At 41.4% G+C, this 15,558-nt stretch overlaps 1 protein-coding gene across 1 annotated transcript in view; it reads right to left on the reverse strand.

The window, feature by feature from the left end:
* jakmip1 (janus kinase and microtubule interacting protein 1) overlaps nt 1-11,799 on the reverse strand; it is a 22,534-nt gene extending 10,735 nt beyond the window's left edge. The window contains exons 1-5 of the mRNA XM_017428288.3: nt 11,255-11,799; nt 4,449-4,767; nt 3,107-3,439; nt 2,516-2,677; nt 597-809 (exon numbers count right to left, since the gene is read on the reverse strand). Coding sequence (XP_017283777.1) covers nt 597-809; nt 2,516-2,677; nt 3,107-3,439; nt 4,449-4,604 — 864 coding nt within the window. The 5' untranslated portion in view covers nt 4,605-4,767; nt 11,255-11,799. The remainder of the gene's footprint in view (nt 1-596; nt 810-2,515; nt 2,678-3,106; nt 3,440-4,448; nt 4,768-11,254) is intronic.
* Between the last annotated feature and the right edge of the window lie 3,759 nt (nt 11,800-15,558).

Raw genomic sequence — 15,558 nt, forward strand, 5'->3', positions numbered from 1 at the left:
GATGAAAGATGAGTTGGCATTTCAAAGTGGGAATCTGTATGTGGAAGTAATCCTAAGTTTAAAAAAAAAAAAAACTAGAGTTTTCATCTTTGTCAATGAAAAAAAGGTGAAATTTCAATAAGACTCATTTTATGGAGTTGGTTAGAATCTATAAAAAGAGCTGTATGAATAAAAAAAAATATATAGGTGGGTTTTAAAATGTACCTTTTTTGTTGCTACAACATATCAGGAAATTAGCCAACTCCACTGCAACAACAGGCGGTTACAGGCTTCAGCATCCTTTAAAAACTGCTACTACATTTACCTGTCAGTTTGTATGATTAATTTGATTTATTTGTTTTCATGTCAAGTAAAGAATTCATTCGATCTAAATATAAATTTATATTAAAAAACCCTTACACTAGAATCTATAAACACAGCATTGAAACAGGTTTTAGAAAAAAAAAACTGCTTTAATTTGGCCTTATGCACAAACAATATGTGTGTTTCAGAACCTAAGTGGTTTCACGAGTATGAATGCATTCATGCACACATGTACTGTCGATGTGTTATCATCTGCACGCACATGGTTTGTGTGTGCGTCTGTGCATGTATACCTGGTTATTAAGCAGGTCTGGATTTTCTCCTAGGCCAGGGACCGCCTCTCGCTTGGGGCTGCCGTGGTTGTATCGTTCAGCCTCCCGTACCTGACCCAGCTGCTCGTCCAGGGCTTCCTTTTGAAGCTGAAGCTTCTGGGTGTAGCCAGCCTGCGCCCCCAGCTCTCTCTCCAGAGCACACACCACCCGGTCCTTCGCCTTCAACTCATCCATCTACAGAAGGGGGGCGGACAGGAGCTGGGTTAGTGAATTAAACAGGCAGCTTTCAAAGAGCCAAATCGCTATTCCTAAAAAAAAAAAAAAAAGTTGACAATGAATGACGTGCAGATATTTTTGAGATCAAGTTCCAGAGAAGAGACTGAAACTCAACTCGGTTCTAAAATCTAATTTCAAACACTGTTCTTCAGCTGTGATTGACTTTAGAAGCTTACGTCTTCCCCTGACTTCACACAGTTGTGTCTGGCATTGTTACCACTTCTACTTCCTTCTGTATTTTGTTCTTTAACACCCGTATTTCCTGCATTGCCTCCTTTTCATCTGTCAACAACGTATTCTTTTTTTTTCCCCCGCAAGTTTTCTCACTCAGACATTCCTTTACGTCGGCCTGTTATTATAGCCCCGCTGTATGGAAAGAGGTTTAGGAGTAACTGAAGCAGGTATACAGAATTTTAGTCTTGGAGATAAGCACAACAACATGGTGGAGATAAAAAAAAAGACAAATGCAGCACAATTACCCTCTAACCTTCATACAACATTGGTAAGATAAGCTCTGAGCTGGAAGTGAACTGCAGCAGAAGGAAAACAGATGGTGGTTTGAGGAGACTCTTGATAATATTTAAATATAGTCAGGACAGATATGGACTATAAAAATAACAGCTGCTGGGTTTAACTGGTTAGCCTGCAACATAAATTATGATATTAGGCACTGGGACAGTATAAAACCCCTCATTTTATAGTACCTCTCCATGCAAAAGGTTTTACAGTACTGTGCAAAAGTTTTAAATTGTCCCTATTTTTTTATATACTTTGCTTCTAAGGAGACAGACTTTCTTTTAATCCATTAAAGATGAGTCTTTCAAAGTTTCTCTTCAGTCCGGTTCTTGTAGCCGACCATGACAGCAAACTGTGCAGTTGTTGTTCTTCTTCTTTTGGCTGCTCCCTTCTTCAGGGGTCGCCACAGCGGGCAAACTCGCATAAATGATGGTGAATGGCAATTGTTTTACGCCGGATGCCCTTTCTACCGCAACCTGGGCTCGAACCTGCAGCCTCAGGATTACAAGACCATGACATTGAACGCCAAGCTACTGCAGCAAACTGTGCAGCATGTGGTTAAAAAAAAAATAAAAAAAAAAATTGTGGTTTTGTAACAAGATGCTGAGAACAAAGTGCTTAAATATCTAATTCAAAACTGGTACTATGTTAAGTTGTCTACTATGTTTTGACACAATATTGGTTTATTCTTAAGGTTCAGGAACCTTTGCATGCCTGCATGATTAACAAACAACAACAAAATAAACACTGGTCAGGTACTACACTGAAAATGAGTGCAAAAAGCAGCCAAAGTCCTTTCATGTAGGAGTTTAGATGCTCTCATTGTGCCTATAAGAGTTTATTCTGGGTATTTCAGGGTCACCATATGGTCTAAAATCATGCAGATTATTCTAACTGGTGTTTCTAAACGGGGCCTGTATAGCTGTCTCTTTTTCTGTGCTAGCCTTGTGTTAGTCTGCTTACCTGTCCAGAGCACATCCAGTGCATCCATATAAGAACTTAAAAAATATAACTAATATGTGCATCAGCCTTATATCATGAAATTACAACCGTTTTTAGTGTAAGTCCATTTATCATCCATTGTCTGAATACTTAAACAGGTAAGACACATCCTGTATGCATTTCACCCTAGTTTAATGTGGTCTTACCAGTCTGCGGATGTCTTTCTCACAGTCTCGCTTAATGCGATGCACCTCATCTTGGTGCTGTTGATAAGCCGTGCGGAGATCAGCTGCTTTAGCTTTATCAGCTTGAAGAGCAGTTGCCAACGCTTCCTCAGCTTGTTTCCTGGCCAATTTCTGCTCCTGAATCTAAAGAAACAACCCCCACCCCCAATACACACAATAAAAACATCAACACACACCAGAATACACACAAGAAAGCAATAAAGATTCAAACATTTATTTACACTTCTGATTCAATTAGGCTGTTATGCCGATGCCCTGTTTGTCTGGGGAAGTTGCAGCGAAACAATAGTCTGGCAACAAACTTTGCAAACTTGCTTCCTGTTTTTCAGCAGCAAATATACAAAGGTGTGTCAAGTCTTAAAAGAATGTGGACACACCACACACTCACTCCTACAAAAAGTGCTTTTATCATCAGAGGGACTAAAGAAAAAGTCCTCAAACATCTGTGAGATCACAACATGCACTAAACTAGATTTTATATAGCTGTTACAGTACATGAAGAGTGAGACCGTTTAGCAGTCCTCTGTCACCCGCATACATGATTAAACCTACCTCCTGCTGTAGCTTTATTCTCTCCCCATCAAACGCTCTCCTGGCCTCCTCTCGAGCCTCTGCGAGAAGAGCGTTTTTGAGCTTGTCAGCAGCTCCGTCCCTCAGTGCATTTACGAGACCCTGGAGCCTCTGCACCTCCGCGTCCCGGATCTTGATCGCCCGAGCCAACTCGGCTTCGTGCTGCCGCGCCAGGGCCTCGCGGGCAGACGCTACCTCGCGCAGCTTTTCCTCGTGAAGTTTGGCGCGCAGGTCAGTGAGCGCCACGGCATGTTTGTGCTGCTCAAGCTCCCGAGCTTGCCGCTGTTCCTGCAGACGCTCGCGGAGCTTGCAGACCTGTGAGAAGAGCACGACAAAGAACAAACGATCGCACTCAAACATCGAGACACAGTTTTTTGCGTCTCCATATCACAGTATGTATGCATGAAAGTTTGTGCTTCATCATAAAACAGCAAAAAAAAGCTGACTTTCATTGCTTGTAGTGTCACTGTCCAAAAACAAAGAGAACAAAGAGGAAGTCTGGTGTCAGACAGAGGATGCAAGTACAGACAAATAGCCCTGCTTCCTGGGAATGATCCTACAAGTCAAGGACATCTTTCCTTTGAACTTTCTCCTATTTTTTCTCCAAAGCGTTGCTGTACAGCTCTGCTGAGTCCAGAGTCATTTCAGGACTTTTAGCTTTCCTAAGCTCAGTATTACCAAACTGCAGAGTAGCATATTTTATTACAGTAAGTTTATAAAAACAGAAGGAAGATAACAGATTAGATTAAATTTACATTAACGAGAGCTATCACAGGTAAGGTTAAGGCTTTATGTGCAAATCAAGTCAACTTCGGTTGATTATGAAATATTTATATGGGTTGGGTACAGAAAAGTAATCTGCTCATCACCATTTGACATTACACTACAGATGAATGCTTCTTGAAATGTATACCTTTGCTACTGCCAAAGACTTCAGAAACCGGTTTTCAGAAAGATGTTTTTTTATTTTTTTTTCTGCACCCATCTGCCTTTTAGCAGATCGCTTGCAATCATGTGCTTTTTCAGAAGGAAAGGGTTTCTGTTTGAACATTTTACTATAAAAGCCTGACTTGACTTCCATGTTGGCTGTTGGTTTTTTTTGACACTATCCTGACTCATAGTTCTATGGACAATGTGAAGCTGTTGATGTTAAGACCTAACCGTTACTGAACAAATGACTATCTCTGAACACTGTTTTCATGAGAAAATGAAAAACATGCATAATTAACTTTTTGTTTAAACTGCATTCTGACAGGTGATTACATTTCTAGAACCATGATTCTCAGTTTCACACTCAACTCCTCCTTTTTTCCCTCCGTCTCACCTTGCCCCGCTCCTGCTGCAGCTCGATCTGAATGTCCATGAGTTTGTTCCTGAGTTCCTCGTTGGTGGCCTGCGGTGAATCGGCCATCACCTCTGATTTCTCCGGCTTCCTTCCCTTTTTAGGGGGTTGGGCCGATGGGGGTGTAATTGATGACATAGCACTCTAGCTGTCCTCTCAGGACAGACATAGAGTGCAGGATGTGGCGAAACGGAGGAGAGTGTCAGTCACTGCTCCTCCCTGCAGTGCCCTGCATCATCATCATGATCACCATCACGTCTCCACCACCATCTACATCGTTGCTTGAGGATGTTGGGACTTTCTGTTTGACAGAGGCAGACAGGCAGAGAGAGAAAAAAAATGGGAAAAGTGAGTCGGTGTTCAAAAGTAGGTTATAAAAAACTACCTTGTACAACACGCTAGGAGGGTCCAGTTCACATGACACACCACAGTATAGTAAAGCAGACTATTTTGAGAACAACGTTTACACTCTCCTCTGTCACCATTTTCTCTTTACGCACACAAGGGCCATTTATCATAGTCCTGTTTCACTCCCTGGATTGCACTGAGAAGCTTCGCAGTGCATGAAAATGTGTTTGGCCACCATGGTTTCATTTAGCTGTCAGTAGACTATACCTGTACTTTTCTTTCTTTCTTTAGGAAAATAAACCCATCACATCAAAAGGCTTTAATATTCCTCTGCTCTTAGTTAAAATGAACTTCAGATACATCACTCATTTATAACTTAACTGGAAATTCATCGAACACAAACATCCTGCAGAGATGGAGTCCAAAGAAAATGACTGATTCAGGTTAGAAATCTTTCTCATTCATGTTTACTTTTTCCATTGCTTTCTTTTTTGTGTTTACAGTGTAGCTGCACAATATATTGTTTAAGCAATTACACTGCAAAGCACGCAAGGTCAAAAAAAGGCAAATCAACGCAAACTTATCTGACTTGTTTTCCTGTTTGATCGAAAAAGCACAACTTTGACTGTTCCCGTTTTCTACAAAGTATCTACAAGAAGTAGGTCTCAGTAAGGAAATAATTCAGCTACTGACATAACCACTTTCATCAGTTCAGACACTTTGTCAGCTGTGCCCCGTAATAGTTGCCACAACAAAACATTTACACTAGATCATTGACTTCAGTCTGGAAGAATCGGTGAATCACTTTGAGTTTTAAACTTGCTTTCATGTTGGGTGTGTTGAAAGCAATTATCTAGTAATACAATTCAATTAAAAACACAATTTTAACTGAAACTCTTTAACAGCATTTGACATCTTTATTACTGTTGTTTTCATCCATATTTAATAAATTCACCCTAAACATCCTGTAGCAAGAAAGTCCTACCAAAATAGACCAATAAAAGGTTATTAGCCCATTCTGTTTTAATTCTAGTTACTGTCAAAACAGGTGATCTTGTGAATTTTGTACAGACTCATACAGAACAATCCTTCCTCTACACCCATCAACACAATACAATTTCAAGATTTGCTTCCAGTACATCCAGTACAGCTTCACATTTTAAAAGAAACTACTATATCAACTCAATTTGGAGTTATAAAAAAAATTACATAAGTACAGCTGGTATTTTTGATAAGAAAAAAAAAAATCAATAATCAAATACTTGGCATTGCCTTTGACTAAGATATAAAAAAGTGAACTGTGGCATGCAAACCAACTCAAAAACAAAATGATTTCGATAAATGTTTATTTATCTTCTTCCCTACTTTGTTCCAGCTGACGACATGTTTTGCTTTAAATTCACTGAGGTGAAAACGGATTCCTCCAACCTCCTCTTGGAGAGAATTGTAACCCAGTAACCTTCAAGTCTTTTTGCCGACCTATTAAATAAATAATGCTACAACGAGGGACGCATTCAGACCTCAGACACTTCCATCTTTGTCCACACATCCATCCAACATAAACAGATGGCAGAAATTGTTACCAAGGCAACCCTTGCTCTTAAATACTTTCATCCTCCCTTTGCAAAGGATGACGGAAAAAAAAAAAAGAATCCTAACGGTGGATAAAAACACCCATGAACTGAATGAAGGTTGTACATAAAAAACACACGCATGCTTGCACAAATGTTGCTGAAATCTGGAATCCCTCTTTCAACTGAGGTCGGCTGAGAGAGACACATCGATGCTAGCGTGCAAGGGAGCTCCTTCTAAATTAATTTGAACACAGCACTCAGCGTGATAACCAAAGATGGGAGAGAAACCGAATAAAAGACTGATGGAAGAGCATAGATCCTATAAGATATGCAGGCAAGATAACACACAAAGAACAAAGAAGGAAGAAAAAAAAATGGATTGCAGACCTTTTCTAGCTTCGACCATCTCCCCTTCTTTTCTTACATTTCCTGATCTCGCTCCATCTCTCCACCCCAGTCTTTCTCGCACGATGTTACTGATCTCACTCTCATTCAGAGACACAGAAAGGCGCAGAGAGAGAAATCATTCACACACAGAGAGCACTGAAACAAGCACACACTCTCTGAGCCCTAAAGTGAACAACTAGGGACAGACACAGATGACACATATTCACATCTGCACCAAAAGTCCTCATCTCTTATTCACATAAACAACAAAGATGTTTCTATTTACAGCGGGTCAAAGTTGGGTTGTGTGGTGAAATTTGCCTGCCACCATTTTCATGTTTATACCTGTGTCTGTGTCACTCCACTGAAATGGCTCAGAGGCATAACGGATTGTTTCAGATGTTTGTTTTTTTAGATTAAGGAGACTGGATTGAACTTTTTTTCCTCAAAGACCTGATGCACGTCAATCATATGGTCAGCACTTTTTATTTGTACAAGGCGTTGATAGCCAAAACAACAAAGTCACACTCATAAACATTGTAATGTTAAATCTTTCTCTTTTTGAGCTTTTCATTATGTGATACTGTTATTGACAGAGGTTTATCTGATCATTGCTTCTATCAATATTTGTCTACAGCGGCACAAAAAAGTTAGAATTAAAAAAATAGTAATTTAACTTTACCAACAAGCGAATGCAGACTAGAAAACACACAACACCCACAGTTCCCAGAAATCCCACATGTTCCCAAGATGGCAACCAGGCACTAAAACTCAAAGTTTATAGCTCATTGAAAACCAGGAATGTTATATAGGGGACTGGAACAGTTTATAGGGGCACTGTGATGCTAACAAGCACCTTTAACTTTGAGAGAAGCAAACGAAAGCCAGCACAGGTCAAAGACCTTAAATTACCTCATTTATTTCAAGTATAGACAGCTTACATTAGAGGTACACCTTTCAACACAGACAAATGACAGCCCGCTCATTACCTTTCCTCCAATCACCCATAAATCCCTGATAAAATCCCACATTCTTGACTGAATTAAACGATCAGGATGATTAAAACCGAATCAGTCAAGTACTGTTTTGCAACCAGCCACATAAATTGAATAAAAATTAACTTCAAGAACCAGATAAATGCAGTGAATGTACAAAGGATCAGCTGAAGTGCTGCAGCTTATTCACTCAGCTCCAGCTGTAGTAAAGAAGTGATTATAAAAGTGGTGATGAGACGTCTGCAGCAGTAGAAATGAACAGTGACTGTGGGGCAGTGGAAAAGTTGCATATACCTCTTTACAATGCTGCACTTAAAAGAAAAGCTTGTAGCGGCCTGATGTTTCAACCTCGATCTCGAAGTCAAGCTGAATATAGTGTGACTAACTTTCTCAGGAAAACCCTCCTCACGATGTGTTCAAGAAACACTTAAGGGCTTTTAGCATTCAGCTGAAAGATCTGACTGTGAACGCAGGCTGTGAAACCGTTTAGTAACTAATCTGGTAAGGAAAGTAGTCAGTTGCAACAGCTGGAGACGGTTGATAATGTGATACTTAAACTCCTTGGAGGGCTTAAAAAAACAAGTTTATCCGCCTGCTGTTTGGCAGCCAACTTGTCTTTTTAAAAAGTTTACAGCCTCATCAAAGTGAGTCTAATTGCATTTGTTCACTGTCTTAACTAGCAACCTATTTTACCGTTTTATAAATTGCTGAACAGTTTTAAAAAGAGACACACCTTGGATTGTTTCTGCAGCACTATTGTATTCCTCTAAACCAGGACACAAAACCTAGAAATACTATAAGTTTTAAAACGGTGTAAAGTTGTGGAAAGCAGTAGATTTTAACGTAAAACTGCAGGCCTTACAGATTATTATTATTATTATTATTATCGTACTACATTTTAGAAGCCAACTTCCGGCTTTAGACAATTCAGCATGTTAAGCATACATCAGCCACAAGTTTACTGCACACTTACAGATGGACTTCCTCAAAGCCAGACGGACCACACACGTCTACAGAGTGTCAAACTTTAACCAAACATCACTGAAACGTACAAGAGCTCCAATAAATACAGAGGCAAATGGGAGTTCAAACAAAACCTCTGGTTGGTTTTTGTCATGTGATCCGTGAGGGACAAACCGCCGCACAGGACGTGTCCTCGTTCGTGCTGGACACACACACACACATGTACCTTCACACTGCAGTCACATCAGCATCGGCAGATTGTAGAGCATCAGAAAAGGTCTGGCACTACTCCAGACATCCCTCCACTGTCCTCACACGCACGCACACACACAGCAGCATTAAGACTCATAGTTTTAAAGGGCTTAGTGACCCAGCCAAGAGCAACACCGGTGGAGTCTATGACCTGAAAACTACTATGACAGCTTAACGACTTCAAGTAACTGACCCTGTTGATTAGTCAACCCAAACAAATAAGCCCCAAGGTCCTCTCTAGATTTAAGTCTCGTTTGCTTGTGTTTTAACGCTGGTTTTCTTGCTCGGGCTTTAACCACCTTATTAACGTGCAATTCTGCTCATTCTTTCTGGAGGCATTGTGTGCTTTCAGCCTGAACAGAAACAATAACTGGATGTATGTGTACGCTGTTGCACACAAGTGCGTCTGAGTGTAGATTAGCAATAATTACGTCATTCCCTCAGAAGGACATGTCAGTCATGAAGCCGTATATTCTCATGCACAGGCTAAAGAGATACTGTAATAAGAGTCAAATACACGGAGGTAATAGACCAGTGGATTATTCTTATCTCTCAGAGCATTAGGCTCAGGATGGCAGGGATATGAAGGGAGAGGTGGGATTAGGAATGAGGAATAAGTCTTACAAATTATGCTCAGAAGAGTAGAAGTGGAAAAAGAGTAGGTGAAAGGGTAGGGTGGGGTTATAATTTATTTTTCGATGAGTCGCGACACAGACATGAACAGTTTCTGAATTGATTTCGAAGTTGCAAAGCTCCACTACTATTTCACGTTAATAACGTCACGTTGAGGAATGCAAAAGTTGGAATTCTGAAAGGGTGGAAGTGCAGCTCGGAGCGTTTCTGGCGTCCACGCGACAGAGACGAGAACGAGATGGCTGCCGGGGACATGAGACGCCACCTCCTGAATCATGAAGTTAAAGGGGGAACAAATACGCTAACAGGAGCCGTACAAGTTGTTCACATGTTTCCACCAAGAGGGAGAAGTAAAACGGTCGGTGGTAGCTACTAGTTCGGTGGTAGCCAAAGTTTCCACCTAACTTGGCAAAGGCAAAGCAAATTTTAAAGCCCACTGCAACTTTTATTGTGAAGGATTTGAGTCTGCATTCAGTGGTTGAATACCAGGGTGCACTTAGATATACTAATGCAGCCGTCCCCACACTCCACAATGGGACAAAAAACAAAGTCAAGGAAACACTGAAAAAAGCGGGCAACATAGCTCTAACGCGTGACGCACGTTGGCATGTTTCCACACAAGCTTATGTCACCGTGTGACTACTTTTGTTCATTAAGTTCCCATAATCTTGTTGGAATAAAATCTGTTTTACGCTGCAGCGTAGAGCAATGTGTTTTGCATCATTTAGGCCTGAGAGAGTCTACGCTCAGGATTTTGTTCAAAGTGCAATAATGGATGCATCATAACAGATCGTGGCCATCTGAATCGTAACCGAATGGCGAGGGGTCTAAAGATTCCCCACCCCAAGTGAAAGGTAAATTGGGAGAGACTGTCAAGATTTTGTATCCAGGGTGAGACAGTGCCCCCAGTCTTCATGTGTGATTTATTTAAAAAAAAAAAACAGACGTCAGACAGGCTCTGATCAAACAGGAGTGAGTGTGCAGCACATGTTGGCTGTCCACTGAGGCAGATTTATGAGCCCCCAGAGCCGCCTGACACAACAGCAGACCTCTGACAGACAGCGAGCAGAGGAGCCAAAGAAAAATAAATAAATAAATAAGATAAAATATGCTGGAAGATGTTGGCCTAATGTGATGTGGTCTGCCCCCCGCCTAATGGGCTGTCAAACAGGAGATGAAAGGGTGCTGCTGGAGGGAGGATGTTTGTCCTGTTTGCCAACCACACCCCGCGGCGACAGGCGAGGGTCTACTGCAGCATCCTCCGGCTCCGGTGGAGTCCTCGCCCCCCCTTTCACTGCAAACCTCGGTTAGATATAGTTTTATTTTTACTCACCAGCGGTCTGCACGGAGGGGGGGTAAAAGGAGAAACCAGACATTAAAACTGTAAATGTTGGCACGCCTTCGTGCTTCCTCTTAAGCCATATGGTAGCTTGTAACATGTTTTTTTTTGGCGGGGGGGTTGTAAACTAAAGCTCAGGAGCCCCCTAAAAATGATAACCCCCCCAACCCCCCGTCCGGTTGGAGTCCCAACATATCCGCTAGCAACGCGCAACGCGGATATGCGTCCCCAGAAACTAGCCGCCTTTTCAGCCCACTAGTCGGCCGCCCGGAGAAGTTGCTAACCGAACAAACTCACCTGAAATGGAGGTCCGAGCCAGCGGTCACTCGAGCGGCTTCTTGGTGATGAGACGTCGCTACATCCAGGAAGGGAAGGGAGGGAGGGGAGGGCTTCGGCGTGTTGGAAGGTCCGCTGGGTTAAAGTCACTTTCGCACCGCGGGCTGCGAGCCGAACCCTCGCGTGAACCTGGGCACGTCTGCCCCGGTGTTGTTACCGACTGGAGCTGCGCCTCACAGCCGCCGACAACACGAGTCTGCCCGGGAAGCTACACACTCAGGCTTCTTCTCCTCCTCCTCCTCCCCGCCTGGCGCGCGCCGCACGTTAATAATTTCTTCCACACACGCGCGCGCACACACACACATGCATACACATACACACACGTTCGGGCGCTCTTGCTACGTCACGCGTTCCTTTGCATTTTTTTTATCCCCGCGAGTCAAACAGCAACGCAAAGGAAATAAAAATAAAATAAATAAATAAATGACTGGTTCAAGCTGCAGCCTATCGACGAGGGCGTCCGCCGGCAGCGTGATCGAGGCGCGACACCTGACTGCGTGTTCAAGGATGACACCGCGCGCGGTAATTGCGTGGGCACGCAGCCGCTGCGGGGACGTACGTCACAGACCGCTGTGAGATGCAGTCAGGAGCTTTTAGAATAAAAAAATAATGTCTTGTAATAGCCAAATATATTATTTGCAGAATTGGCATTTTCACCGTAAACCTTATATGCTTTACAATTTACAAAAAAATTAATTTCCAGAAAATCTGTTTCTGTATTTCGTCCAAATGATGCTCCATTGTTTTATTTATGTCACACCCTCATTGATTAATATCAGCCTTTTACCATTCTCTGCCCAGCTATGGGGAAAATACACTTGGAAAGCCCTATTTGCTCTAAAACAATGTAAACATCCCCCACTGTGTGTTATTGTTTAATAATAAGGACGTGTTTAATCAAAATACAGCTGATAAAGTACTAAAATAATCAAATAGGACTCAACAAACACATGACACTACAGTACTGTCCACACATTACTGCTTCAAATTGTTTTTTATATTGACATTTTACAACTAAAGGGTTACATACAACAAATAAAGAGTTCCTACCAACCCAGTTCAATAAACCTCATTGTGATTCAACACAATCCCATTTAATCCAATTATGATCCAATCCACTTCAGTCCAGACCTATTCAGTGAATTAACAATTAAAAGGATTATTTATCTAGCTAAGGAAACTAAGTGATTACAGTATGTCTTATCAAACAAAAACATATCTATTTATAGATATTTTTAGCTATAAATAGACTGTCGATATATGGATATACAATAGATAAATATAGATACTGTATATAAATATAGAGATAGATAGTTAGATATATAGTACATATACATATGCATATGCATATAAATAATCTTCCAAAAATAAAATCAAACATTTGTTTGTGTCCTTCTTCAAAACGTCCATTGGCTATGAGGGGGGAAAGAAACATGAAGATGTGAAGATGTGACAACAGAGAAAAGAAAACATAAACAAACAGACAAAAAAATACCTGTATGTGAAGAAAAAAGCTGTCCAATAAAAAGTAACTAAGATTATAGTCAAGACATGGCTTTTTCATGATGTTTATTGATTGTTTTTCTATCTTTTATAGATTATGATTTAAGAAAAACTCAAAGTAAGATTACTCCACTTTTGTTTATTGACGCATGTTTACTAAGAAAGATACTGAGAATGATTGCCAAAACCACAGTCCCTGCATCTTGTTTTTTTAAAGGTTTGTGATTTGTTTTTTTAATCAAATAAACTCAAAGTACCCCCAAAGTTTATTAACCTCTCTGTATTTTCATCTTTCCTGAAAAGCTTCCTTAGTGAATACCAGCTTCAAAATTCACATTTTTGTTGTTGTTGTTGTTGTTGTTGTTGTTGTTGTTATTTAGGATTACATGACTTGCGAAAGCCTTACAGTAGGTGAAATAATCTGACAATATGAAAGTGGTGTGAGTGTGACCCAGTTTCCGGGGAGGATGCATTACTTACGCACAGCTGCCTGTCTCAGCCTGCCAGCCATGGCTGTCACGAGCAGCTCGCACACACACATCCTCCCAGCTCCCTGCAGCTGCAGCGTTTTCTGCTCACTGCTGTGAGGCGGTGGAGGTCACAGGAGGGAGGCCACACGGCCCCGGATGGGCTTCAGTAGTGGTGGCCGTTGTCTCTCCTCGGTTTCAGATCGGTTTGTGCTGTTTTTGCACGCGTAAGGCGAATCAGAATAACATGAAGGAGAAAGAAATACGGGAGGTTTGAGTGTTTCGCTGCACTCCGTGTTCCTGCTGAAGCCGGCAAGCAGAGATGGAGTGATAAGTTACAAATAAAAGAGAGGAGGGGGGGTGCAGACAGAGATCAATGAGGAGACTAATAAATATGGGTCCCGGTTAGTTTGGGGTGAAAGAATTGACTCAGGAAGCACATGTCAGACTGAATGCTAATTGTTTTTCTGGCCTGAGGTATGTTTGTTTTCCCTTTCATTTAGAGGCAACATGTTTTTTGGGGGGGTCAATTTGTTTTTCTCTTTAAAAACAGCAACATAAGAGCAATTCTCAGAAACAGGATAAAGGAAATATTCCCAGTTCACATCACAAAAATCTCATGACGAGGCCTTGTGATTCCTCACAAAACAAGAGCTTAAGGTGTCTGAGGAAATAACATTAGTGAGTTAAAGGGATGGTAGAGCTGGATTGTGTCCTACATTATATGTGTACTTCTTCTCTCCCAAAGTCAATAATTTATTAGATTTTGTTCATCAGTTGTGGCTAAATTTAGGAGCACAGTAAGTGACGAGTCACTGTTTTTTTTTTTTCCAAATTAACCTGATCATCTTATTTTCAGCGTATCCATGAGAGCGGTCCACCATCAGCTTAACATATTCATGGCTGTGAGCAGATTAACCGCATTACAGGTTTAAGAGATGGTCTTTAGTATTAAAACACTGGACGAAGAATCAAATTATTGCAACAAGATTTAACAAAAAAGGCACACACGTGCACAAAAGCAGGCCCTGAAGGCAACAGCATCCATCTTTCGGACGGTTTCTGCAGCAGTCCACCAGACTGACCTATTTTACACAAGTTGAGCTCAGATGCTCAGGGTGACGTAACACGTTCATATGAAGGTAATTAGGCTTCCCAGGCGTGAGTCACAACTTTCAGTCACCAGGATTTCTGAGCACGTTGTTCCACGCCTGTGCCCAAAATCTTCACAACATAATGGCTTCATTTGTTTCCCATTTGATTTGTTAAGGCTCCCTAAAATAGAACAAGCTGCCCAAGTTATGAGGTGTTTCACAGCAAAGCGCTCACATGTTCCGCTGGACGACCCAAGAATTTCTGTGTTTTACAAACACAGTGCACTACTAAGCTGCCACGACTGGAAACGCTTTAATATTAAAAATCCCTGACCTGTGAGGGATTAACATTACATTTGTAGCATTTTTATTCTTTTGAGGCAAAATTTTAAACAGCTGAAGTGTTATAAATATAGTATAAACCCAGGCCAATAAAAGGTAACTAACCTACTTTTTGCTTTGTCTCTCTGCGTTTGGTTTTACTTTACCTCTGTGCCAACCAGGTCCCGAAAATAGCTGCAGATCAATACGTGGAACAGCTGAACAAGAGAAATAAACCACAGGAAAGAGTTGAGTTGTTCTGAATTTGAAGAAGTGCAGGGATTCCTTAAAAAGAACAACAGCAGTTCATAAAATAAATCTATTAGGGAAAACAAAAAACTGAATGTTTGGGGATTTTTAGCCAAGAAAATTACATAATACATAATTTTCTTTCGGAATGAGATCACTGTTTATAGTCCTCACTGTCAAGGTGAGGCTGCTGGTTGGAAATAAGGCAGCGAGTAGCAAACGTCTTTACATTTCATCTAAAAATGAGCTGGTCTCAGTGCATCCTGAGAGAAACTTCAAAGGTCAGCTGCATTTGTGTTGAACATATTCATGTTCACTGCAGTCAATGTCTGTTCACATAAAATACAGCTAGTTGCCATGGTGACTGATCATACCTCCTGCTCTCCTCCTTGTGTCTGTCCTCCTCCTTGTTGGAGGAGCTGTACGAGGACCGCACAAGGCGTGAGTTGGGCGCTCCTCAGACAAACAGTGTTTGTGTCTGTTGTGTCACAAAGTTCCCGCAGCAGTTTCTCAGCGGCAGATTTTGAAACCGTGACCTCTGAGGCGATACACAGGAAGACAGACATCAAGCAGACAGGAGTCACAAACGCAGCTTGTTCCAATTTTCTGTAAATAATGACTGCTTGGTAAA

Source organism: Kryptolebias marmoratus, linkage group LG9 (genome assembly GCF_001649575.2).
Source record: "Kryptolebias marmoratus isolate JLee-2015 linkage group LG9, ASM164957v2, whole genome shotgun sequence".
In the NCBI taxonomy this organism is placed as follows: domain Eukaryota; kingdom Metazoa; phylum Chordata; class Actinopteri; order Cyprinodontiformes; family Rivulidae; genus Kryptolebias; species Kryptolebias marmoratus.